General features: G+C 38.6%; 1 protein-coding gene across 6 annotated transcripts in view; it reads right to left on the bottom strand.

The window, feature by feature from the left end:
• Positions 1 to 26,661, bottom strand: part of UBAP2 (ubiquitin associated protein 2) — a 118,845-nt gene that overhangs the window by 41,919 nt on the left and 50,265 nt on the right. For 4 of the 6 annotated variants that reach the window (XM_039247049.1, XM_039247051.1, XM_039247050.1 and 1 more), the window contains exons 5-9: positions 24,968 to 25,121; positions 22,622 to 22,699; positions 7,495 to 7,549; positions 5,431 to 5,534; positions 2,051 to 2,116 (exon numbers count right to left, since the gene is read on the bottom strand). In XM_039247049.1, the coding sequence (XP_039102980.1) occupies positions 2,051 to 2,116; positions 5,431 to 5,534; positions 7,495 to 7,549; positions 22,622 to 22,699; positions 24,968 to 25,121 (457 nt within the window). The remainder of the gene's footprint in view (positions 1 to 2,050; positions 2,117 to 5,430; positions 5,535 to 7,494; positions 7,550 to 22,621; positions 22,700 to 24,967; positions 25,122 to 26,661) is intronic. The other 2 variants (XM_039247053.1, XM_039247054.1) reach the window with 1 other exon arrangement.

Raw genomic sequence — 26,661 nt, 5'->3', positions numbered from 1 at the left:
TTACAAAACCCACTATATAAAATATTGAGGGGTAAAAAAAAAATATATTGAGGGGTGCCTGGGTGGCTCAGTTGGTTAAGCCTCTGACTTCAGCTCAGGTGACGATCTCACAATTCGTGGGTTTGAACCCTGCATCACGCTCTGTGCTGACAGCAAGCTCAGAGCCTGGAGCCTGCTTATGATTCTGTGTTTCCCTCTCTTTCTGACCCTCCCACACAGTCTCTCTCTCTCAAAAATAAATAAAACATTAAATTTTTTAAAATAAAATACTTAAAGTATCCTAAAGTTTACAAAGTACTGGGGCACCTGGGTGGCTTTGTTGTTTAGGTATCTGACTGTTGGTTTCAGCTCAGGTCATGATCTCACAACCTTTTGTGGGTTCTAGCTCCACATCAGGCTCTATGCTGATAGTGCAGAGCCTGCTTGGGATTTTCTCTCTCCCTCTCTCTATGCCCCTCCCCAACTCAGGCAGTCTCTCTCAAAAAGAAACTTACAAGTTTACAAAATATTTTTCCAAAAATTGTTGCAATAAAATACTCATAAAATTTACTATTGTGATCCTCTTTAAATGTCCAATTCAGTGGTGTTAAGTTAAAGCACACTTTCATATATGCGACATGTAAAGAGGCTGGCCTAACACTTAGAAGGGTCTTTTGAAAATAATTAAACACAAATTTAGAAATGGAGATTATAGTTAGAATTTGAGTACATTTAATAAGGAGAAGACTATGTAGTCACAACCAAAAGTGCAACATGGTAAAGTGGTTAGATCAGACCACAGATGAGGCAACCCCTTATCAGAAACCAGGGCCAGGATGCCTGGGTGGCTCAGTCACTTAAGTGTCTGACTCTGGCTCAGGTCATAATCTCACAGTTCAAGAGATTGAGCCCTGTGTCAGGCTCTGCCCTGACAGTACAGAGCCTGCTTTGGATTCTCTCTCTGTCCCTCCCCTGACTGCACTCACTAGCGCCCTCTCTCTCTCAAAAATAATTAAGCTAAAAACCCACCCTAAATACGCAGACTATAAAAACTACAAGACATTACATGTAGAACAATACAGGCTGATACTAATCCTATTGTGAAATATCAGACTTTTACATTTTACAGTAAGACTCTGTTCCCCATTACTCACCTACAAACTACAACTCAAACATGGGAAAACATCAATGATATTGATTTATTTTCAGCTTAAAACAATTTGAGGTGAATGCTTTATGTTGCATTTAACTTGATTTTAGTCTTCTATCCAAAGCACTTTGAAGTAGCCATGTAGGAAAAACAAGGAGATAAAAATCTGTGCTGCCTTGAAGGCTAATCTGTAAAACACTTCCATAATCAAAAGTTGATATTTAAGAGGCACCTGGGTGGCTGAGTTGATTGATCATCCAACTTCAGCTCAGGTCATGATTTCAGAGTGCTTGGGTTCCAGCACCATGTCCAGTTTTGCACTGACAGAGTGGACCGTGCTTCAGATTCTGTCTCCCTCCCTGCTCCTCCCCTACTCACACTCTTTCTCTCTCAAAAATCAACATTAAAAAAACAATTTTTAGGGGCGCCTGGGTGGCTTAGTTGGTTAAGCGTCCGACTTTCACTTAGGTCACGATCTCGCGGTTCGTGGGTTCGAGCCCCGCGTCGGGCTCTGTGCTGACTGCCAGCTCAGAGCCTGGAGCCTATTTCATAGTCTGTATCTCCCTCTCTCTCTGACCCTCCCCTGCTCACACTGTCTCTCTCTCTCTCTCCTAGAAATAAATAAAAATATTTTTAAAAAAAAAAAAAAAATTTTTAAAGTTGATATTTAACCAAGTAGATGTAAAAATACAGTTTTTACAAATACTCCTTGATGAATTCTACTTAACTAGCCTTGATTAAAACGGAAGACACTGTAAGCATTTTGATATATTCTTTTTTAAAAACTAAGCTCCATGCCCAACAGGCAGCTTGAACTCACAACCCCAAGATCAAAAGTTGAATGCTTTAATAACTGAGCCAGCCAGGCACACCCATTTTAGATTTTTAAGTAAGAAAAATTTTTAATTAAAAAAACCATACCTTTGTGTCCATAAGAATTTTTGTTTGGCAGATCCTGAGCTACATTATGACCATTTAATGCCAGTTCTGCAGATCAATATAAAATGGAAGGTTTTCACATATCAAAATAATGAAGGTATTCATCAGAAGAGAAACTGGTTAGCAACTTAAACAAGGAAAGTAAAGCACCAAAGCTAGTCTAGGCTGTGCATCCGAGGAGAGGGAAACAGACTGCAATCAATACTGTGTGACAGCCTACTGCAACTCAACTATAAATCCTATTAGCCAGAAGGCCTTTGAATATTCAACTGCATGAACTACACTTGTTCTCATTCCCATGTTCATCAAACTCCCTCCCTAATTCTTAAAACCATTACAATGTTTTACAAGCATGTTTCGTATATTTTGATTTAGAAATCATTATTATAACTATCCTCCAGTCATTCTATTTTGCTTAACGGGGGTCTGCCTCTAAAGAATGGATTTGATTACTATCCTGTCAAGTAAGGTTTCTGAGCCTGTAATTATGGTTGAGGTCCAGACTCAGAACTGTGTGTTTTCAACAAGAAAATGTTATTCTGTGAGGCCCCTAGACAAACAGCCCCACCACTCTTATTAACTGACATCCTTTAACTGTATTCTGCACTAAACACATTTCCTTGTTTTTTAGCAAAGAATCTGCTACTCTAAATGAGAATGAGGGGAAGAAGGCAAAAGAGAAGAGCCCAGAGAAGAGGAAAAGGAAAGAGGCAGTGTAGAGAAAAAAGAAAACTAACACTTAACCAACTAATTCAACATTGTTTCAAAACCTGATTTAAAATTCAGTAAAGGTTATGAATAAAACCACTTAAAAACACCGTGTCCAGGTTTCTGTGTGGTTGTGTTTTCTTTCCTCTTCAATAAAAAACAAGGGATGGGATTGTAGGAGGAGTATGATCTAAACTTTGTTGATCATTTTCAAAATTCTTTGGGTTATATGCCACTATCTGTACTTTTCTATAAAAATTTTAAAATCAAGGAGCCTGGCTTGACTCAGTCAGAAGAGCATGTGACTCTCATCTCAGGGTCATAAGACTGGTATAGACATTTCCTCCAAAAAAATTTTTTTTAAGAATCAAGTTTTTTTATTTGTTCATTTCTTGTAAAGAAAAATTTTTTAAATGTCTGTTTATTTTTGAGAGAGAGAGAAGGAGAGAGAAGGGGAGAGAGAGAGAGAGAGAGAGAGCGCGCGAGAGCGAGCACTAGCTAGTCACGGAGGGACAGAGAGAGGGAGACACAGAATCCAAGGCAGACCCCAGGCTCTGAGCTGTCAGCACAGAGCCTGACACAGGTCTCAAGTCAGATGACTGACTAACTGTGCCACCCAGATGCACCTGGGTGTAGAGATTTCTTAAAAACTTAAAATACAAATTTCTTTAAATAAAAATTTTTTTAAAAACTTTTCAGATATTTATTTTTGAGAAAGAGATACAGAGCACGACTCGGGGAGGAGGGGAAAGAAAGGGAGACACAGAGCCTGGAACAGGCTCCAGGCTCTGAGCTGTCAGCACAGAGACAGATGTGGTGCTCAAAGTCACAAATCTCAAAATCATGACCTGAGCTGAAGTTGGACTCTTAACCGACTGAGGCACCCTAAAATAAAAATTTTTAAATCAAGTTTTCAATTTACACCAAAAACATCTGCTAGGATTTTGATTAAACTAATACTCCACATAAACATCAATTTTAGAAAAAAATAAATTTTTAATAATATACTAAATCTCCCCTTTTTGGGGTCTTGATATTTCTCATCATGTTGCATAATTTTCAACATACAAATATTGGACATACTTTGTCAGATTTAACATAAATATTTCATGTTTTTGTATTAACTATAATGGTATCATTTTGTTTAGCTTCATGGCCACCAGTTCCATCCATGTTGTTGGAAATGGCAATATATTTTTTTCATCACTAAGTAGTAGTTCACTGTACTAAATTCCATACGTTCCACTGTGTGTTGTGTATACACACACACACACACACACACACACACATATACCACATCTTCTTAATCCATTCATCAGTTGGTGGACATTTGGGCTCTCACTCATGTTTTTAAGATTCATTCATGTTGCAGCACGCATTAGCACTTCATTCCTTTCTAGACAGAATTAATATTCTGTTGTATGGATACTACATTTTACTCCTCCATTCATCCACTCAAAGACATTTGGTTTGTTTCTACATTTTGGCCATTATGAATTATACCTCTCAGAACCTCTGTATACAAGGTTTTATGGAAAGCTGTGGTTTCCATTCTCTTGAGTATATATTTCAGAGGTGATTGATTTTATAATGTGCAAGAAACTTGATTACCAAGTATAAATTTAACATGGTCGTGATGTATTATTCTTTTCTATCTTACTGAATGGTCTTCTGATATTTTGGGTTAAGGTTTTTACATCTGTGTAGAAGAGTGAGATTAGTCTGTAATTTCAAATGTTGGCACAAAATTTATTGACATCAAGTATCTTATAATCTTAGTGCCTGATATTAATCATTGTGATAATTATACTAAGCCATCAATTATAATATATACTTTAAATATAATTAACATCAATATCCCTTTCTCATTCCTATAGCCAATTATGTATGTTTCTTCTCCTTCCCTTGACCAGTCTCACAGTAAGCACATCAATATTACTGTCTTCTCAAATAATCATTTTTATAACTTTTGTTGATCCTTTCTATAGTATCTTTAATTTCTAGTTCATTCATGGTGTTTCTATGGTCTTGGCACAGTCCTGTTTATTGACCAGGATAGGTGTTATATGGGTGTTTGCTTTTAGACTATTTACTGAACTACACTTTTACCTTTTGGGATATAATTCATGAATTGTCAAATTATGTTTTTATAAATATAATCCCAATAGTTAATGATGTATCATCATGAACAAATCCTATGAGCCCAATCAACAAGAATTTGTCCATGAAGTTCCAAAAAGAAATAATCCAAAAACATCAGGATACAGAAAAAAATCTGCAAAAGCAACTGGTGCCCAAATCTACTTGTCATCTACCACTCTATCTGGCCAAATTTGTGTCCACCATCAGGAATGATGCTTTTTTGTATCAAGTCTTCCCATAAGAAATTACATATATCCCTGACACACTGAGATTTGAGTGTGAGTTTGTACTGACTTACACAGATTCATTGAGCCTCTTCTCAAGAGTGCACAAGGGAAAAATCAAATACCTTATGGTCAATGAGATTTTTAACTGAGACCTTGGGGGTAAGGACCAGCTAACAGTGTCAGAGGTAGGACAACAGCCTGCTTTTCATTCTCCATCAACACATCTGTATATGTTAAGGACTCAAACATTTCAAACACATCTCTTGACAATAGACACTTACTTACCAGTTCCCTCATCTGCACCATTCTGAGCAGCTTCCCAAACTACTGACTTTGTCCCACACCCATCTATAGATGGAGAATCCGAATAGTCCGCAGGATTAAATGTCCTTGTGTTTGAAAAAAATAAAGAATTTAAGTAAATGCAACAATTACCAAAATCAAGCATGTATCATCTTCCTCCCCACAAAATACCCTTTCCCTTTTAAAGCCAATATAATAAAACTTCACGCTGGGGCAACTGGGACACTGAGTCGGTTAAACGTCAGTTGTTGATTTTGGCTCAGGTCATGATCTCACAGTTTGTGAGTTCAGAATAGATTTTAAAAATATTTTCCAGCTTTTACTGATGTATCATTGACAAATAAAAAATAAATCACAAAGAGTTATTTTTTAATGTAAACTGCAAAACTAAAAGAGTTTAAAAAGCTGGTCTGGGCACATACAGTATGCTTCAGTGTTCCAGTCAGTTTGCTCCCTGTATATTCATCCTTCCTTTATCCACAATGGGCTCAAGCAGGAAACAGAAATGGCAAGAGGTATCACCTGAAGGCAGTGACCCTCCCCATCTACAGTGCTACCCTGGAGCTAAAGAGAGACAAAAGGGTTTTCCTAGAACCAATTCTCTACCTTTCTTAACTGTCATCTATATATGGCTTCTATAGGCTTAAAAACTTTTCCTAAAAATCCAAGAGGAGCTAAGGATTTTTTTAAAATTTTTCTCTTTTTAACCTTTATTTATTTTTGTGAGAGAGAGAGAGAGAGAGAGAGAGAGACAGGAGAGGGAGAGAGGAAGGGAGGGAGAAGACTGAACAGATAGAAGGAGACACAGAATCTGAAGCAGGCTACAGGCTCTGAGGTATCAGCACAGAGCCCAACGCAGGGTTTGAACTCAAGAAATTGGACGCCTGGGTGGCTCAGTCGGTTGAGTGTCCGACTTGGGCTCAGGTCATGATCTTGGAGTTCATGGGTTCAAGCTCCGTGTCAGGCTCTGTGCTGACAGCTAGCTCAGAGCCTGGAGCCTGTCTTCGGATTCTGTATCTCTCTCTCTCTCTGACCCTCCCCTGCTTGCCCGGTCTCTGACTCAAAAATAAATTAAAAAAAAAAAAAAAAAAAAAAAAACACATTAAAAAAAAGAAGAAGAAAAAAATAAAATTGGAGTTCATGACCTGAAACAAAGTCAGTCGGACAGTTAACAAACTGATCCACTCAGGTACCCAGAAGGGTAGCTAAGATTTTAGAAAAAGCAAAAAGTGAAAGAACACCCAAAAATTATAAACAACTGATTACGTACCCTGTTTAGTAATAGTATGTTCACCCTTTAGAAAAATAAGATAAAAATACTATCATTTTTATATAAACATTGTATTTACTCACCATTCAAGAAAATTGCTGGATTTATCAACCTAACTCTTAAGCAGTGGTTTTCAATGAAGGGTGATTATACATCTCCCTCCCAGGGAATATCTGGCAATGTCTGGAGATTTTTTTTGATTGTCACAACTTGAGAAGGGGTGCTACTGGCTGGTATCTAGTAGGGAGAGGCCAGGGATGTAAAGGATACCCCACCACTTCAACAAACTATTATTCAATCCAAAATGTCAAAAGAGCCAAGGACAAAAATTCTGCTCTAAAGCCTCTTGCAATACAATTTTATTTGTACTATTTCACTTTTTCTCGATTTTCTCTTCTGTGGTATTTTAAGAAATTTTTTTAGTTTTTATTTTAGCACGACAGAGCATGAGGGTGAGGGGGCGGAGGGGAGGAGAAGGAGAAAGAGAGGAAGAGAGGGAGGGAATTAGAATATCTTAAGCAGGGTCCACACTTGGTTCAGCTCTGAGCCCCATGCAGGGTTCCATCTCACAACCACAAGATCATGACCTGAGCAGAAATCAAGAGTCAGACACTTGACCGACTGAGCCACTGAGGTGCCCTAATTTCTCTTTTCAATTTAGAATTAACATCTGACTCACCAGGATAAATAAATGGGGAACAGGACAGAGGTAGAAAAACCCTAAAATAATACCTAGAAAGGGTAATAACTATAAAAATAGGATGGCTCAAACTTACCCCATGCCTTGTGTTGAGAATCTTCCTGCCCCTCTCCCTCTTCCACGTCCAAATCCTTAAAAGGAAAATAGTACTATTAAATTGTATATACATCCTACGGAATTATAATTCTACCAACGTCATTTTCTATGCAACTCAAACAACACTATCATTGTTCCTAAGAGCACCAACATTCCATCTAGTACATACAACCTGCTAGTCCCTATTGAAATAACTATCTACACAGTTACTGATTTTAAAGGATAGAAGGGATTTCATTCTGCTTATATAGTACTTGTGATATGCACCAACTTAACACAGGTAGCTTATATTAAAAACTATTCTGGGGGTGCCCTGCTGGCACATTTGGTAGAGCATCCAACTCTTGATCCCAAAGTCATGAGTTCTAGCTCCACGCTGGACATGGAGGCTGCTTAAAAAAAAAAACCAAAAAACTATCCTAGGTGTTTGAAAATCAGCTACTGCAAACATTTTAAACTTCTACTATAAAATAAAATGAGAACCAGTAAGAGGAAACTGCTATGTAAGCTGAAGGTACCATTACACAGTTTTTTATACTAGAACTTTGATCAATACCAAATGGCAACAAGCAAGAGAGCAAGCAACCAAGAAGAGATTATTTTATTCAGTGACTCTCCGGTTTTCCTAACATACTCTACTATGGACAAAAGACCTAAATTCAAGAGTTAAAATTATACAACTCTCAGAATATAGAGCAAAAGCTTCACAACACTGAATTTGGCGATGATTTCTTAAATATGACACGAAAGGCACAGGCAAACAAACAACAAGTTGTCAGATTTGTGCATCAAAAAGACAACTATATGGCCACCTGACAGGCTCAATCGGTATAGTCATGCAACTCTTGATCTCATAAGTTCAACCCCTGTGTTGGGTGTAGAGATTATATAAAAATAAAATCTTAAAAAAAGAAGCCTATATCAGCAGAATAAAATGGCAACCCACAGAATATTTGCCCATTATACAGCTGATAAAGGAATATCATCAAGAATGTGTGAAGAACTTCTACAGCTCAACAACAGAACATAATTCAAAAATGGCCAAGGATTTGAATAGACATTTCTCCAAAGGAGATATGCAAATGTCAATAAGCACATGAAAAGATTCTCAGTATCACTAACCATTAGGGAAACCTGACACCCATTATGATGCTTACTATCAAAAAAAAAAAAAAAAAAGGAAAGAAAGAACAGAAGAAGTGCTGACAAGAATGCGGAGAAATTGAACCTCTTATACACTTTGCTGGAAACCTAAAATGGTACAGCCACCAAGGTAAATAGTATAGCAGTACCACCAAAAGAGTAAGAATTACCATATGATCCTGGTATTCCACCTCCGAATATATACCAAAGAGAATTTGAAAAGAGTCTCTAAGAGATGTATTTAATGTTACATGGCCTTAAAAAAAGATAATTCTTTTATTTAATGTTTATTTATATTTATTTATTTTGAAAGAGAATGCATGCACACAGGGGGCAGGAAAAGAGAATCTTAAGGAGGCTCTATGCTTAGCACAGAGCCCCACATGGGGCTTGATCCCATAACCACGAGAGCATGACCTGAGCAGAAATCAAGAGGCAGACGCTTAATCAACTGACCCACCCAGGCATCCTAAGGGGAAGGGAATTCTGACACATGCTACAACATGAATGAACCTTGAGAACGTTGCACTAAATGAAATAGGTCAGTCACAAAAGGACAAATATCTTATGATTCCACATATATGAGGTACGTAAGAGTAGTCAAATTCAGAAGGGTGGTTGCCAAGGGCTTTATTAGCCATACTAATATAACTATAATGTGTATTAACTATGTGTGGTTAACTTATCCACAGTTCAAGTTAAATTCTTAAAAATATTGTCTTAACAAAAATCTACTGTATTCCCAGAGATGGGAGAATAAACAGAAATGTTCCTAAAAAATGGAAGAATCCTAATCATGCATATCAGTAGCTACTGCCTCTTGTAACACTGTCAAAAGGCAAAGGTAAGACTCACAACCACTACCACAGCCTAGCAAAGTCAGAAACTCAGGCAGAAAGAAAACTAGATCTAAGAAGAAAACTTTCAAGATGCAGGTTTTGGCAAGAATATAATCCAAAATTTAGGAAAAGGATAACTTTTTGAAAAGGAAGTTTCGGGGCGTCTGGGTGGCTTAGTCGGTTAAGCATCCGACTTTCGCTTAGGTCATGATCTCACGGTTCGTGGGTTCGAGCCCCAAGTCGGGCTCTGTGCTGACTGCCAGCTCAGAGCCTGGAGCCTGTTTCAGTCTGTGACTCCCTCTCTCTCTGACCCTCCCCTGCTCACGCTGTCTCTCTCTCTCTCCTAGAAATTAATAAAAATATTAAAAATAAATAAAAATAAAAATAAAAAAAATTAAAAAAATAAATAAAAAGGAAGTTTCATGAAGAAAACCATTCTCAGGAAATAGAACACTTTATTGTAAAAAACAAAAACAAAAACAAAACAAAACAAAAACTGACAGGGTTGCCTGGGTGGCTCAGTTGGTTGAACATCCAACTCCTCACTTCAGCTCAGGTACTGATCCCAGGGTTTTAGGATCAAGCCCCACTTTGGGCTCCATGCTAAGCATGGAGCCTGCTTAAGGTTCTCTTTCTCTCTCTCTTTGCCCCTCACCCCCACTCACACTCTCTCAAAAACAAACAAATAACAGTAACAAAAAATAAAAACTAAAAACTTGTGGTATATCCATCCATACAATAGAATATTACTTGGCCAGAAAAAGGAATGAAGTACTGGGTTGCCTGGGTAGCTCAGCCAGTTAAGCATCTGACTTTGGCTCAGGTCATGTTCTCATAGTTGGCGGGTTTGACCCATGCATCAGGTTTCCTGCTGTCAGCACAGAGCCCACTTTGGATCCTCTGTCCCTCTTTGCCTCCCCGCCACATTCCTCTGCCCCTACCCTTCTTTACTCTCTCTCAAAAGTAAACATTACAGGGGTGCCTGGGTTGGTTAAGCATTCAACTTCAGCTCAGGTCATGATCTCACAGCTCATGAGTTCAAGCCCTGCATTGGGCTCTGTGCTGACAGCTCAGAGCCTGGAGCCTCCTTCTGATTCTGTGTCTCCCTCTTTCTCTCTGCCCCTCTCCCACTTGTGGTCTCTCTCTCAAAAATAAACACTAAAATAAAATTTTTTAAATAACATTAAAAAAAAAAGGAATGACATACTGATAACATGCTACAATAGTGTACTGAATCGTGATACAACTTGATGAAACTTTGAAACATTAAGCTATGTGAAAGAAGCCAGTCACAAAAGACCACATATTATAAAATTTCCTTTTAAATGGGAATGTCCAGAATAGGCCAATTTACAGACTAGTAGTTGTTTACTGCTGGGAAGGAGGTGAGAAAGATGGAGGAATTGGGAACTGATAGATAAAGGGGCAGGGTTTCTTTCTGAAATAATAAAAATGTTCTGAAATTGATCTTGTTGACAGTTGGATATAGTCTATTCTATGAATATACTAAAAACCAGTGAATTTTACCATTTAAATGAGCAAACTATATGATATATGAATTATATCTCAAGAGCTTACTTTTATTTTTTTTTATTTTTTTTTTATTTTTTTTATTTCTAGGAGAGAGAGAGAGAGAGAGACAGCGTGAGCAGGGGAGGGTCAGAGAGAGAGGGAGTCACAGACTGAAACAGGCTCCAGGCTCTGAGCTGGCAGTCAGCACAGAGCCCGACGCGGGGCTCGAACCCACGAACCGCGAGATCATGACCTAAGCGAAAGTCGGACGCTTAACCGACTAAGCCACCCAGGCGCCCCAGAGCTTACTTTTGCTATAATGAATAGTTACCAATAGAGAAAGCAAAAGAAAAAACCACAACTGCTTTTGACAGATGAGTTCATGTGTACCCTTTATAACAAAAGAAAATTCATTTCAATGGTACACATGTGAAAAAAGGCACTTATAGGGGTTAAAGAAAACAGTGGCACAATTGTAAAAGGGGATTCTGCTCAGAAAAATTTTTTAATTTATTTATTTGAGAGAGTATGGGGTAGGGGGTAGGGGGCTGGGAGTTGGGGGAGAGGTGCCGAAAGCCAGGGGGAGAGAGAATCCCAAGCAGGCGCCATACTATCAGCACAGAGCCGGACATGGCGGGGGGAGGGGGGAGTCACGGGGGGCTCAAACTCACCTGAGGAACCATGAGATCATGACCTGAGGTGAAACCAAGAGTTCGAAGTTTAACTATACTGAGCTAGCTAGGCGCTCCTCTGCTCAGAAATTATTAAACAATAATTGGAATACTTGAGCCAGAAAGTAAAATGTTAATGAAAAAGAGACAAAGGAATTTATAAAAGAAATACATAGTGTAAGACAAAAATTCAAGAAATCTTAGGCAAAAATTCAAGAAATTTTCCAAGTACCCTGGAAAGAGTATCAACTACATGTATCTCCCATCTCTAGAGATCAGAAACCGTGCTCAAGTATTAACCACAAACCTGCCAAATATCAGAACCAAATTAAAAAAGAAAAATCAAACCCAATATTCCCACACATTTTTGCCAGATAAAAAACTGTTCTTTACTATTTACCTGGCTAGTAACACCACCAGTAACATTGTTTTTATCCCTACATTGTTATCTGGTACAAATAGATATTTTTATCCGGGAGCTCATAATAAAGATGGGGTTGTTTAATAGAGAAAAACACAGGGGCGCCTGGGTGGCTTAGTCGGTTAAGCGTCCGACTTTCGCTTAGGTCATGATCTCGCGGTTCATGGGTTTGAGCCCCGCGTCGGGCTCTGTGCTGACTGCCAGCTCAGAGCCTGGAGCCTGTTTCAGAGTCTGTGACTCCCTCTCTCTCTGACCCTCCCCTGCTCACGCTGTCTCTCTCTCTCTCTCCTGGAAATAAATAAAACATTAAAAAAAATAAAATAAAATAAAAAAGAGAAAAAATATTAAAGAAGATTATCATAAAGAATAAGCCCATATTATAATAAATGCTATCTTTTCTCCTAGAGGCCTCTCTGACCTTATATATGTTGATGACTGCTCAAGTATTCAGTTGTTTAATATTTATATTTTTTACACTGTGAGCCAGAATAGAAAAGCTACTCATTTCCCTTGAAAAAAATCCCTAACTTAGAATACAGCCAATCGCCTCTAGTGGAGGTGGATCCTAACTATAGACATTCCCTGCCCCTCCCAGTGCCAAGCATGTGTACCCTAAATAGAAACAAGTAGGGAGAGTGATCCTAATCTAAGATGACAGAAAGTAATCTCTTTTACTCAACCGCAGGAGACTATATGGAGGGCTTTGATACCAGCCAAGTGTACCAAAAGCTGTGTGATCTCGAATTTCTCACTCAACACTCTAGGTCATGATATGAAGATCTTTAAAGTCCTGACTAGTTCTAATGCTCTTTGTATCAACAAAAATTCCCAAATTTTTAGGACTGGTTCAATGTTAAAAGTAGTTGCAGTGTTGACTATGAGCTTCCTCCATTCCCAGAGATTTATTCAGCCCGCACACAGAAAAGGGCATCTCTGAGGCTTGCATGGATCAGAGTCTTGGGAGTCTAGCAAGTTCTGTCTCCATTTGTGGCTTAAGGTATATTCTCAGAAAAGAATATGCCTTCTCAAACCTAAAGCAGCCGAATAAGTCAAATGACAATAGCAAAATCCCTCTGAGATTCAGTGAGGAATAAAGCTTAGAATCTACCCTTATATCCCATATTTTAGCTTATCCTTAGTAAAGAAGAATGATATAAATGTGTTGTGGCAATTGTTTCAGGAATTAATGAATTCTAAAACTAGTGAGTAAAAGTCTGATTATGGGGGAAAAAAAAAAAAAAGGATAATTAGGGAATTCTCTGAGCTGATTTCCCAACCCCTGGGGTGCTCTGTCCCACTACACCACCGACTGAAGCTTGGCAGGGGCTGACCGGGTTCCAGGTCCTTCCACCCCAGAACCATTAGAAGACTGACCCCCTTCTGGACTAGTAAGCCTCCCCACTTGTAGTGACAAATTTGAGGAATTCCCAAGTGGAAAATAATTTCTCCGAAGCTCCATATCAGGTAGGGCTCTTCAGAATGCTTGAGGGAAAAACCCAATTCAAAATAGTTAGAGCAAAACAGGCCATTTTAATTACATAAAACAGGTAGTGTGAGCTTTCGGCATGACTGGATGAGGACAAATACACACATACAAAAAAGGATATTTATATACTCTCAGAGTAAACCCCTCAGAAAGTATTAATTACAAAGTGCAGGGTGGTACCTTCAGAGGAGAAACTTATCAGAAACCACCATTCCTAAATGTAATCAAAACTAACATTACTAGTAAGGGATACATTGGTATCATGCACCTTCTAATGTGATGCACTGAAAAGGTCAGTGATCATCACTCTGTGGTATTCCTATCAAAAACAAGTAACAGGTTAACTATACTGGATTTAAAACACAAGATAATATGAATCTATTCATGAGTAACCTTTTCATACTGATATTAAAGGATATTCTACAAAACAATCCATATGCTTCAAAAGCATTAAGGCCATGAAAAGACAGTTTACTCCAGATTGATAAACTGTTTTAGAATGAAACACAGTAAAGAGACATAATAACTAAATACAATGTGTAATCCTGGATTGTATCCTAGACCAGAATTTATTTGTTGTTGTTACTATAATGAACATTACAGGAAAACTGGAGTTTTTAAAACAAGGCCTATATATTATATCAATAGTAATTCCCTGATTTTATCATTCTAAGCTCCCTAAGAAAATGTGTTTTTTCTTAGAGGAGATATACATTAAAATGTTAAGGGGTAAAATGGCCATTATATTGGAATTTATATTCAAAGGTTTCAGAAAAAACAATAGTATGTAACATAAACAGAGAAAATGATAAAACAAATGTAAAATATTAACTTTCCGGAAATCTGAGTAAACATTATGCAAAATTACACTGTACTTTTTATTTTTTTTTTTATTTTTTTTTTTAAAATGTTTTATTTATTTCTAGGAGACAGAGAGAGAGACAGTGTGAGCAGGGGAGGGTCAGAGAGAGAGGGAGTCACAGACCGAAACAGGCTCCAGGCTCTGAGCCAGCAGTCAGCACAGAGCCCGACGCGGGGCTCGAACCCACGGACCGCGAGATCATGACCTAAGTGAAAGTCGGACGCTCAACCGACTAAGCCACCCAGGCGCCCCTACACTGTACTTTTTAATTTCAAGGTAAAATGTTTAAACCAAACCATGAGCACTTTTGTGTATATTTTATTTTCCAGCAGGTAGCTTTTAATTTTGTAAAAAAAATCCAAGTTCTTTTCCACATTTACATTAGCTACTGCTTCTGTACAGAATATTCCTATCCAAACTTTCCTATGGCTTTCTTCCTCCTCAGCTTAAATCCCACCTCCTCCGAGAATCTTCCAGCCCACTCAATCTATAGACCCAAGTGGCATATTTGGCTGGCTCTGTTGGTAGATTATGTGACTCTTGATCTAATTCAAGCCCCACATTGGGTTTACAGCTTTACTACTTAAAAAAGAAAAAAAGGAGGGAGAGAAGGGGTAAGACCCTTAGTCAAATAGTGATTTTACTTGACAGTCTCTTCTCCTTTCCCAACCAGGGTATGAGGAATCACACCTTATTCACAACATTCTCTGCAGCAATGCAATAGGTATTTAAATATTAGTTGTTGCATTTAAGACTGATATGTAACTTCAATTAATTACATGAACACAGAACTTTTTCTCATAAACAAAACTCCTACTGGAGTGCCTGGCTGGCTCAGTCAGTGGAACATACAATTCGTCATCTCAGGGTTGTGAGTTTGAGTCCCATATTGAGTGTGGAGATTACTTAAATATGAGAGTCTTCCCCCCAAAACCCCTAAACTCTTATTTAAAAATGTAAATATCACTATTCAATTATAGGAAACAACACAGCAATTCATTAATACATTTAAGAGCACCACATTTTGTCAAATACATTTTGTACCAGGGCCCAAGAAGGCATAGAAAACAATGCAAAAATTTAAAAATTAGAATGTTAGCAACATAATAGGAACTCAATAATTGCTTTTCAAATGTATTATATAGAGCATATTCATGCATTAAATTGTTTTAAAAACAGAGAAACTAGGAGGTGCCTGGGTGGCTAAATCAGTTGAGCAACAACTCTAGATTTCAACTCTTCATGATGCTAACGCATGGGAACAAGAGTCATGCTCTGCAGGGAGCCTGCTTAACATATGCTCACTCCCTTCCTATGCCTCTCTCCCCCTCTCAGGATCTCTTTCTCTAAAATTAAATAAATAATGAAACTTATTCCTAAAGACATACAATACTAATAAAGAGCCGTTTGGGCTACTGGAATACAGAATTATACTTAGTTTTTACTATTATATGTCACATAACAAAGACTTTTACCCAGAATACTCCAAATCTCACAGATTTTTAACATGGTGTTCAATCTGAACTCAGGATTAGTCAAAATCATTCAGGAAAATTTCCAATCATGAGGTAGATATTTAATATACATCAGCTAAATTCCACATTATATACACAAAACACAATTATTATTTGATAGCTAAGTTACCTTTGAATGGTCAACATTTATACAGTTCCAAATATTTTTTTAATGTTTATTTATTTTTGAGAGACAGAGTGTGAGCAAGGAAGAGAAAGGCAGAGAGAGAAGGAGACACAGAATCTGAAGCAGGCTCCAGGCTGTCAGCACAGAGCCTGACGCGGGGCTCAAACCCACGAACCACCAGATCATGACCTGAGCTGAAGTCGGCCACTTAACCGACTAAGTCACCCAGGTGGCCCCAAACATTTTGATACCAATAACCAAAGACCAGGACACTGACAACAGTGCCATGCACAACTGCTACTAACCTCCTCTAAAGAGGCTGTAGTTTTCTCACAAAAACACACAACTCACAAGATACTTCTCAACAAACTTTTAAACCAATTATAGTAAAATACTTCTTTACAAGTGTCACACTGACTCTTGCTCCTCTGAATACAGCAAACATTCCCCAAATGGTACAGAAACACTAGGCATATAAAGGGAATTTAATTTTACTTCATTTGCTATAGCTCATACTTTTCATGCTATAAAATATACTCCCATATTATGTGTATGAATTTTCATTTAACACAGATATCAAATTCTTAACATAAAGTATCCCAGAAATTCTAGGTTACCATATTAAACCCATACTGTTTCATAAGATTTTTTAAGCCAATACTATACAAAGAAGGCAATAAAGACAAGTTTTATTAGCAATTTGAAATTTTAGCAAAAAAAAAAAATCACAGATGTAGATTAGTATGCTAAGGGGGAGTCAATGTGAAGTCAGTAAGAGGAGCTCACAAGTATGGTCAAAATCAAAGAACAAATGCAGGGACGCGTGGGTGGCTCAGTTGGTTGAGCAACTGACATCCATTCAGGTCATAATCTCAACTCAGGTCATGATCTCGGGGTTTGTGAGTTTCAAGCCTGCTCATCAGGCTCTCTGCTGTCATCGCAGAGTCAGCTTCAGATCTTCTGTCCCCCTCTCTGCCCCTCCCCCATTTGCACACACACTTCCTCAAAAATAAACATTAAAAAAAAAAAAGATGGGGTGCCTGTGCGGCTCAGCCGGTTTAAGTATCTGACTTTGGCTCAGGTCATGATCTCGCAGCTCGATAGTTCAAGACCTGCACTGGGCTCTGTGCTGACAGCTCAGAGCATGGAACCTGCTTTGGATCCTGTGTCTCCCTCTCTCTCTCTGCCCCTCCCCCACTTGTGCTCTAGCTCGCTCTCTCTCTCAAAAATAAACATTAAAAAAAAAGAATAAAGGCAATAGAGACCATAAAAAACTGTTTTAAGAATATACTTTAGAGCTTACACTTGTTTTTAAGTATATGTTGGATTTCTTTTTAAAGTTTACTTATTTATTTTGAGAAAGAGAATGAGTGTGAGCAGGGGAAGGGGCAGAGAGATGAGAGTGAATCCCAAGCAGCATGTGGAGTCCAAAGCCACGAACCGTGAGACCATGACCTGAGCAGAAATCAAGAGCTGAACACTTAACAGATTTAGCCACCAAAGTGCCCCTAAGTACACACTCTAAAATCTGCATACTACACAACAAACCAAAAAAAACTGCAAAAGGACAGAATGAATGGTTTTAAAAGGCTAATTAAACAGACCACAAGAAAGTAAATTAAGACGTTAAATGACTTAAAACTAAACTTCTAGGAAGTGACATGTTACATAAAACATGTAACATAAAACACTTTAAATTTTTTTTTTTTTACAAATAGTTTATTGTCAAATTAGTTTCCACATAACACTCAGTGCTCATCCCCACAAGTGTCCTCCTCCATGCCCATCCCCCCCCCCCCCCCCCCCCATCAGTCCTCAGTTTTTGTCAGCATTCAAGAGTCTCTCATGGTTTGCCTCTCTCCCTTTCCCCCACCATTTCCTCCCTTCTTCTCCCTCTTGTTCCTCCGTTAAGTTCCTCCTAATCCTCCTATATGTGCAAACATATGTTATTTGTCCTTCTCTGCCTGACTTATTTCGCTCAGCATAACACCCTCAAGGTCCATCCATGTTGCTACACATGGACAGATTTCATTGTTTCTCATTGCCATGTAGTATTCCATGGTATAGATAAACCACATCTTCTTGATCCATTCATCTGCTGATGAACACTTAGGCTCTTTCCATGTTTTGGCTATTATTGAGTGTGCTGCTATGAACACTGAGGTACATGTGCTCCTATGCCTCAGCATTTCTATATCCCTTGGGTAAATTCCTAGCAGTAAAACACTTTAATTATTAAAGTGACAAATGCACAATTAACTATCAAACTGTACTAATATTTACTAAGCAAAATAATTGTGTTTTTGTATATACAGAATACCGAGTGTTTTTCCCCTCTTGCACTCTGCTGGATGTGTGATTCAAAGCAATTCAAAGAAGTCTCCAGACACAGACCACTACCATTCTAAGAACCTGCTTAAATATATTTAAGTATAGGTGTTAGGATATAAAAATTTTAACTCACTTACATTTATATGTGGGGATACTCACATTTCTGCTCAGGTCATGATCTCACAGTGCATAAAATCAAGCCCACATCAGGCTCCCCACTGACAGTGCAGAGCATGCTTAGGATTCTCACTCTCTCCTCCTCTCTGCCCTTCCCCAGCTCATTCATGCACACACACCCACTCTCTTTTTCTCAAACAAACTTTAAAAAAACAAAAAAACAAAAAAACCTAGAGGGGCACCTGGGTGGCTCAGTTGGTTAAGCATCCGGCTTCCACTCAGGTCATGATCTCACGGTTCATGGGTACAAGCCCCACATCAGGCTCTGTGCTGACAGCTGGCTCAGAGCCTGGAGCCTGTTTCAGATTCTGTGTCTCCCTCTCTCTCTGACCCTCCCCTGCTCATGCTGTCTGTCTCTGTCTCTGTCTCTCTCTCTCTCAGATATAAACATAAGATATATATATACATAAAAAAAATAAAAAATAAAAAAATGTTAAGTCCATTTTGATTTAGAGACAATCAATCTGAATCCCTTACCCCTACGTTATATCCTTTCTTAACAAGGATTAGGTACTGGGGCCCTTAGCTGGCTCAGTCCATAGAGCAAGTGGCTCTTGATCTCTGGGTTGTGAATTCAAACTCCATTTTGGGTGTAGAGATTACTTAGAAATTAAAATCTTTAGGAGAGCTTGGGTAGCTCACTCTTGATTTTGGCTCAGGTCATGATCCCAGGGTCATAGGACCAAGCACCGAGTTAGCCTCTGCAATGAGCATGGAGACTACTTAAGATTCTCCCTCTTTTTCCCTTTGCCCCTCTAACCAGCTCACACGCTCGCCTGTTCTCTCTCTCTCTCTCTCTCTCAAATAAAAAAATAAAATAGCGTCGCCTAGGTGGCTCAGCCAGCTGGGCAACTGACTCTTGACTTTAGCTCATGTCACGATCTCACAGTTCATGGAATCGAGCCTCACATCGAGATCTTTATTGTCAGCACAGATGCAGTTTGGGATACTCTCCCACTATTTCTGCCTCTCCCCCACAGATTCTCTTGCACACACACATTCACAACCCCTTCCTCTCAAAAATAAACATTAAAAGGAGTACCTGGGTGGCTGAGTCAGTTAAGAGTCGACTCTTGGTTTCAGCTCAGGTCATGACATGATCCCATGGTTTCAGGACTTCAAGCCCCGTGTCAGGCTCTGCACTGACAATGCGGAGCCTGCTTGGGATTCTCTCTCTCCCTCTCTCTCTGCCCCTCCCCTGCTCATGCTGTCTCTGTCTCTTTCAAAATAAATAAAATCTTTAAAAAAATAAAAGTAAAATAAACATTTTAAAAATGAAATAAAATGTAATCTTTTTTAGTTTTTTTTTTTTAATTTTTTTTTTTTATTTTTAGGAGAGAGAGAGACAGCGTGAGCAGGAGAGGGTAAGAGAGAGAGGGAGATACAGACTCTGAAACAGGCTCCAGGCTCTGAGCTGGCAGTCAGCACAGAGCCTGACGCGGGGCTCGAACCCACGAACCGCGAGATCATGACCTAAGCGAAAGTCGGACGCTTAACCGACTAAGCCACCCAGGCGCCCCAAATGTAATCTTTTTTTAAAAAAAAAAAAAAGGTTTAGGTATTGAATCAAGGATTTTAATGCAAGCCAATATCATCATTATATATAATTTTACTTGGTTTGGCTTCTTTCAATCCACATAATGTCTCATAAGCTATTCGACCATTTCAAAACAGACATGACTGCAGGGCTACCCACTAGTTAAGTCCTTCCATCTTTTCATAAAGAAAAGCTATTCACTGGGGTGCCTGAATAGCTCAGTCAGTTAAGCATCCAACTACTGATTTCAGCTCAGGTTATGATCTCCAGATTTGTCGGATCGAGCCCTATATTGGGGTCTGCGCTGACAGCCCAGTGCTTGCTTGGGATTCTCTATCCCGCTCTTTCTGCATGGTGTGAAACATGACATCCTAAAGGACAAATGACATGGTCTGACAACAAATCAATGGTAAAGAGAAATGGAGGAGATACAGAGAAGTTAGGGAGAAAAATATTCTAGATTGAAGAGAATCAAAACATGCAATGTATAAACCTTGTTTCAATCCTGATTCAAAGAAATCAACTATGAAAAGACACTTTTTAAATAATCAGGAAATTTATGCATGAGTTGACTATTAGATGGCACCAAAAGTTTACTATGACTTAAAAATGTCTGCAGAGAAGGTAGAAAGAGACATATAAAGCCAAAATGGCTAAAAATCCTTAGGTATTGTTGACTAAGAGGGAGTGTACATATGGTTCAATTAACTACTCTCTCCACTTTGGTCTAAGTTTGAAATTGATCATAATTTTTAAGTACTCTCTAAACCCAACATGGGGCTTGAACTCACAATCTTGAGATCAAGAATCACACACTTCACCAACTAAGACAGCCAGACACTTCCAAAATTGATCATAATTTTAAAAGGCTACAAAAGGGAATTATAATTAAAATCTGTTAGATAATTCCAATCTTATTTTGACCGTCCCTGGCAAAGCAGTACACAGTTCTGCCCTTCTCTGATTTCTGGATATCATTTACCTTTGGCCTATATAGAATTTTAATAAAAAATGACAGTTTAATAAACAGCCAAGGTAGTTGGTGGTAGGATATATACTGTCTACATTATTTCTGTGCTTAATAACACTGATGATCAAAAATTCTGTCACTATGAACTGTTTATATGGAGAACAGTCACAAGTGCATGTAACAATGCATCAAAAAGGGGCATCTGGCCAGTTGGCAGAGCATGTAATTCTTATCTAGGAGTTTTGAGTTTGAGATCCATGTTGGGTGTAGAGATTATATACAAATAAAACCTTAAAAAATAAAAACAAGGGGTGCCTGGGTGGCTCAGTTGGTTAAGCATCCGACTCTGGTTCAGGTCATGATCTCACGGTTCATGGGTTCGAGCCCTGCGTCAGGCTCTGTGCTGACAGCTCAGAGCCTGGATCCTATTCAAATTCTGTGTCTCCCTCTCTCTCTGCCCCTCCCACCACTCATGCTCTGCCTCTGTCTCAAAAATGAACATTAAGAAAAAGAAAAACAATTAAAAAATAGATCAAACAAAATGTCAGTTCAGGTAGCTCATCCACTGAACCAAGGTAGCATCGGCATATTACATTGTGTATCCTGATTTTCGAACCCTGAGAAAATTCAGTCACATCTCTAAAGAATATGAAATTACATTATTAAAGTGGCTTAATGACATACCAAATTAATGACTGTTAAGAAATGATCACTAACATGGGGTGCCTGAGTGGTTCAGTCAGTTGAGACTCTGACTCTTGATTTCAGTTCAGGTTATGATCTCACAGTTCATGAGATAGGCTCCCATGTCAACATTGAGTCCTATATTAAGATCAAGTCCTACATCAACATCAAGACTGTCAGGCTTGCTTAGGATCCTCTCTCTCCCTATCTGCCCCTCCTGTGCTCTCTTTCTCTCTCTCTCAATATAAGCTTTAAAAAAATAAAATAAAACCAGTATCATATGAGTAAAACACATCTGTTAAAATCCAAAAAAGGAGAATTTAGTAACTTTTTGATCAGAACTTCAACTTTTAAAGTATTCATTTAAAGGGCTTTCTTGGCGGGGCGCCTGGGTGGCTCAGCTGGTTGAGCGTCCGACTTTGGCTTATAGTCAGCGGGTTTGAGCCCCGCATTGGGCTCCATGCTGATGGCTTGGAGCCTGGAGCCTGCTTCAGATTCTGTGGGTGTCTCTCTCTTTGCCCCTCCCTTGCTCACACTCTATCTCAAAAATAAACAATAAAAAAGATTTTTTAAGGGCTTTCTTGGTTTATTTAAAAACTAAAAACAAAAAAAATAAAAATAAAAAAATAAAAAATAAAAACAACCACAAAGTCTCCTCAAAATTACATGAATCCAAACAGCTCATTCATAGCAATCAGTAAACAAATCTAAAAACTGCAGATCAACCATTCTTTTAGAGTACACTGCCATGCCTTATTGGAGAAATAAGTACCCCACTAGCCTGTTCCTTCTTCCAGTCACAACCATCTCCTTCCCCCTTTATACTGTCTTACCTCTGCCACGGGTTCGCTTGCCCCGGTCTGAAGGCTTGTCCCCTTGATTACAATCAATTCCATTTTCTTCGCCTCTAACTACGGAAGAAAAGAGCACCTCTTGTACATAATTGTTATGTAAGAATTATCAAAGGCAAGGACAAAAAGACTTTTTTAAAGACTAACATTATACCATATGGATTAGATAACAGGAAAAAACACCACCAGATAAAAGTGGCTCAAAACCTGATGACAGTGGGGCACCTGGGTGGCTCAGTCAGTTAAGCATCTGATTCTTGATTTCAGCTCAGGTCATGATCTCAAGGTTCGTGAGATCGTCACATCAGACTCTATATGCTTGGGATTCTCTCTCTCCCTCTCTACCCCTTCCCTATTCGTGCTCTTTCTCTCTCAAAATAAATCAACATTTAAAAAATGTTTTTAGGACCTTGAGGGTGTTATGCCGAGCGAAATAAGTCAGGCAGAGAAGGACAAATGCCATATGTTTGCACGTATAGGAGGATTAGGAGGAACTTAACAGAGGACCATGGGGGAGAAGAAGGGGGGAAATAGTGGGGGAGGGGGAGAGAGGCAAACCATGAGAGACTCTTGAATGCTGAGAACTGAGGACTGATGGGTGTGTGGGGGGAGGGGGAAGATGGGCATGAAGGAGGGCACTTGTGGGGATGAGCACTGGGTGTTATATGGAAACCAACTTGACAATAAACTATTTGTAAAAATAAAAAAATGTTTTTAAAAATGATGACAGCACATCTTGCTTAAATTCATAAGTGAAAATTCTGTAGGGAAATAAAAATGATGTACCACTTTTTCTTTCTTCTAGTTGAACCTGCCCTCCCCTAAATCAAGTTTGCTTCAAAAAACTGCTTATCCAGCTACATAACACACAACACTGGCTTTTTGGTTATGTTCAAAGCCTAGAAAGGCATAGAATAGTAAAACACCAATACCAAGAAAATAGTGAGTTGCTGGAAAACTTATGTTGGAGACCACATCTTATGATTCTTTAGATGCTGTCCAGGATATGTCAACACAGTCTTGTCTTCTCCTCATCCCTATATTGCAATTAATGACTGTATAGAATATTCATGTGGAATACTGACGCAGCTTTCTCTCTTCATCTCTTTCACAGGGTCTAAATCCTATGAATCAATGTTGTTGTCCCCTGAGTGCCTTTTTTGGCTGCTCCATTTAAATTTGGCAAACCCCTCCCTGAGGCGCCTAGGTGGCTCAGCTGGTTAAGCATCTGACTCTTGGTTCTGGCTCAGATCATGATCTTACAGTTCATGGGTTTCAGCCTCACATTTGTGCTTCAACACAGAGCCCACTTAGGATTCTCTCTCCTCTCTCTGCCCCTGCCTCTCTCATTTACACTCTCTCTCTCTAAATAAATGAACTTTAAAAAAATTAAATAAATAAATTTGCCAAATACCTCCCTCAAATCCTGATCTTGCTGCCTTTGTTCCTCCCCATAGCATAATCTCCACATATAACATTAAAATATAATGTTCCTTCAAAACATGTTATTTCTTTTCTTATTGTTATATCTCACCCTACTTAGGAATGTAAATATTTGTTTTATTCATTGCCCTATGCCTATTAGATACCAGCCACATTGTAGGTAAACATCTATGGAATAAATAAATTAGCAAAACTCTCTAAGATGATGTATCAAATATTTACCTTTTATTCACTCATAATTTAGCTACTTCGGTATGTCTGCACAGCAGGTAGTGTTGCTATGTGTAAATGATTACAAAATCTGAATCAAATGAAAGAATAATGAAAATCTTCCCTATATGACAATCTACCTTTTTATCTAACCCTTGCTTATACAACTAGTACCTCTTAAGTGGGAAGAATAAACAGCATCATCTACCAATGAATGAAAAACCTCCTTTAAAATTAGAAGATACACTTGGGGTGCCTGGGTAGCTCAGCTGGTTAAGCACCTGACTCTTGATTTCAGCTCAGGTCATGGTCTCACGGTTTGTGAGTTTGAACCCCACATCAGGCTCTGCACAGACAGTCGGGAGCCACCTTGAGAATCTCTCTCTCTCAACATAAATAAACATTAAAAAAAAATTAGAGGATACACTTGATACATAACAGAAAACCGTCTTAAGTGACACAACACGATTACCTACAGCTCAGGTTAAGTGCTAATACGGAATTGCATCAGTTAGGATTCTAATGAACTACTTAGTTGTAGCTCATTAAGTGTTAACTATAAAGACAAACACTGCATTGAGGAACTAGACTTATGGGCATTCACTGGACCACTCTTTCAGCTTCTTGGTGTCATAAGAATTCTCTTAACAAAAAACTGAGAAGAAATGTACTTACACTCTCTCCCACGATTGCCACCTCTTCCTTTCCGGTTGTTATTTCCACGTCCACGGTTTATTTCTCTCTCACTTCTCTTCTCTCTATTCTCTTTGTTCTCTGAACTTTCTTTTCCAAAATTCTTCTTCTTCCCCCCTACAGTCTCCCATGAAGTCTACCAAAGATAAGAATGGTCAGAGCTGTCGTTCTAAGTGTATACAATCATGAAGGGTGTGCACATCTTTCAGACCTAATTACCCATGCCTTGCAACTCACTTGCCTAACATTTTAATTCTTATCCTCTGATGATAAAGACAAGAAACCTCTTGCTAAGCTCCTATTTCTAGATACATCACAACAGAGTACAGCAGCTAGCTTAATTAACATACTGTGTGTTGTCCCACCATAGAGCCTTTTCCTGTACTTTACGGCTTTTACCTATGATTTAAGACTACAGTAACTGACATTTCCCCTAAGCTCCCACACAATGCCATCCTCCCTTTTATCAGTAGGCCTTAAGCCTATTAATAAGTAGATTTGCTCAAAGAATACAAAATTATTTTAAAATACTCCATAAAATCTCAGAAATGCAACTTGCTCTATTCACTTAACCAAAGTAATCATCTAAAAAAATTTTTTTTTTTTTTTTAATTTTTTTTTTTTTAATGTTTTATTTCTAAGAGAGAGAGAGACAGCGTGAGCAGGGGAGGGTCAGAGAGAGAGGGAGTCACAGATTGAAACAGGCTCCAGGCTCTGAGCCGGCAGTCAGCACAGAGCCCGATGCGGGGCTCGAACCCACGAACTGCGAGATCATGACCTAAGCGAAAGTCGGACGCTTAACCGACTAAGCCACCCAGGCGCCCCAATCATCTAAAAAAATTTAATGGTAGGCAAATAAAATTTGTTTTTTGTTTGTTTTAAACAAAGTACCCAAAGACAGCCCAGAGCCTGAGCCTGCTCTAGATTCTGTGTGTGTCTCTCTCTCTCTGCCCCTCCCCCACCCGCACTTGGTCTCTCTCTCTCTCTCTCTCTCTCTCTCTCAAGAATAATTAAACATAAAAAAAATAATAAACTAAGTACCCAAAAGTTTGACTTCAAAGACCTGTTCTAATGAGAAGTCAGATTATTTATATCACCTCCCTTCTCTGCCTCTCCTCTAATAGTGACTGAAATCAAATCAATCATATGTATGTAAATTGCTGAGAAAGAACACAACATTCTTGGGAAAATAAGTGAACATTAGGATATCAATAAAGGTATGTTACTGAGAAATCCCAAAACTGGCCCATTTGTTTCTATTTACTTTGTCATTATTTAACTCATTTCTCAAGAGATCTGAAGTGATTCAATCCCAAAGTAAGAGCAATAACTATATTAAGCTTTAAAAAAATCTTAGAATAAAAGGAAATCACTAACATTGTATATATCCAAGTAAAGAAAAGCACTGGAAATTAATTAACTAAAATTAAAGAAACATATAGCTGAATTACTTCCAAATGGTGAAGCCCAGAGTTAAAACCCTTTTTTAGAAGGAATTTTTCCAACATCTACAAACCTCTGCTGAACCTACGTATACCTAAATATAAAATCACTGGATATGGAAAAAATACACATTAAAACAAGTTATTTTCTACCATTAAGCTTGATACACATTTTTAAAAATGAACAACTAACAGTTTCAGCAGAATAATCAGGTATGTTCGGTTCTGAGGAGT

The sequence above is a fragment of the Hyaena hyaena genome, unplaced genomic scaffold (assembly GCF_003009895.1).
Source record: "Hyaena hyaena isolate Hyena2069 unplaced genomic scaffold, ASM300989v1 scaffold_289, whole genome shotgun sequence".
In the NCBI taxonomy this organism is placed as follows: Eukaryota; Metazoa; Chordata; class Mammalia; order Carnivora; family Hyaenidae; genus Hyaena; species Hyaena hyaena.
This window is presented reverse-complemented; position numbering and strand designations above follow the sequence as displayed.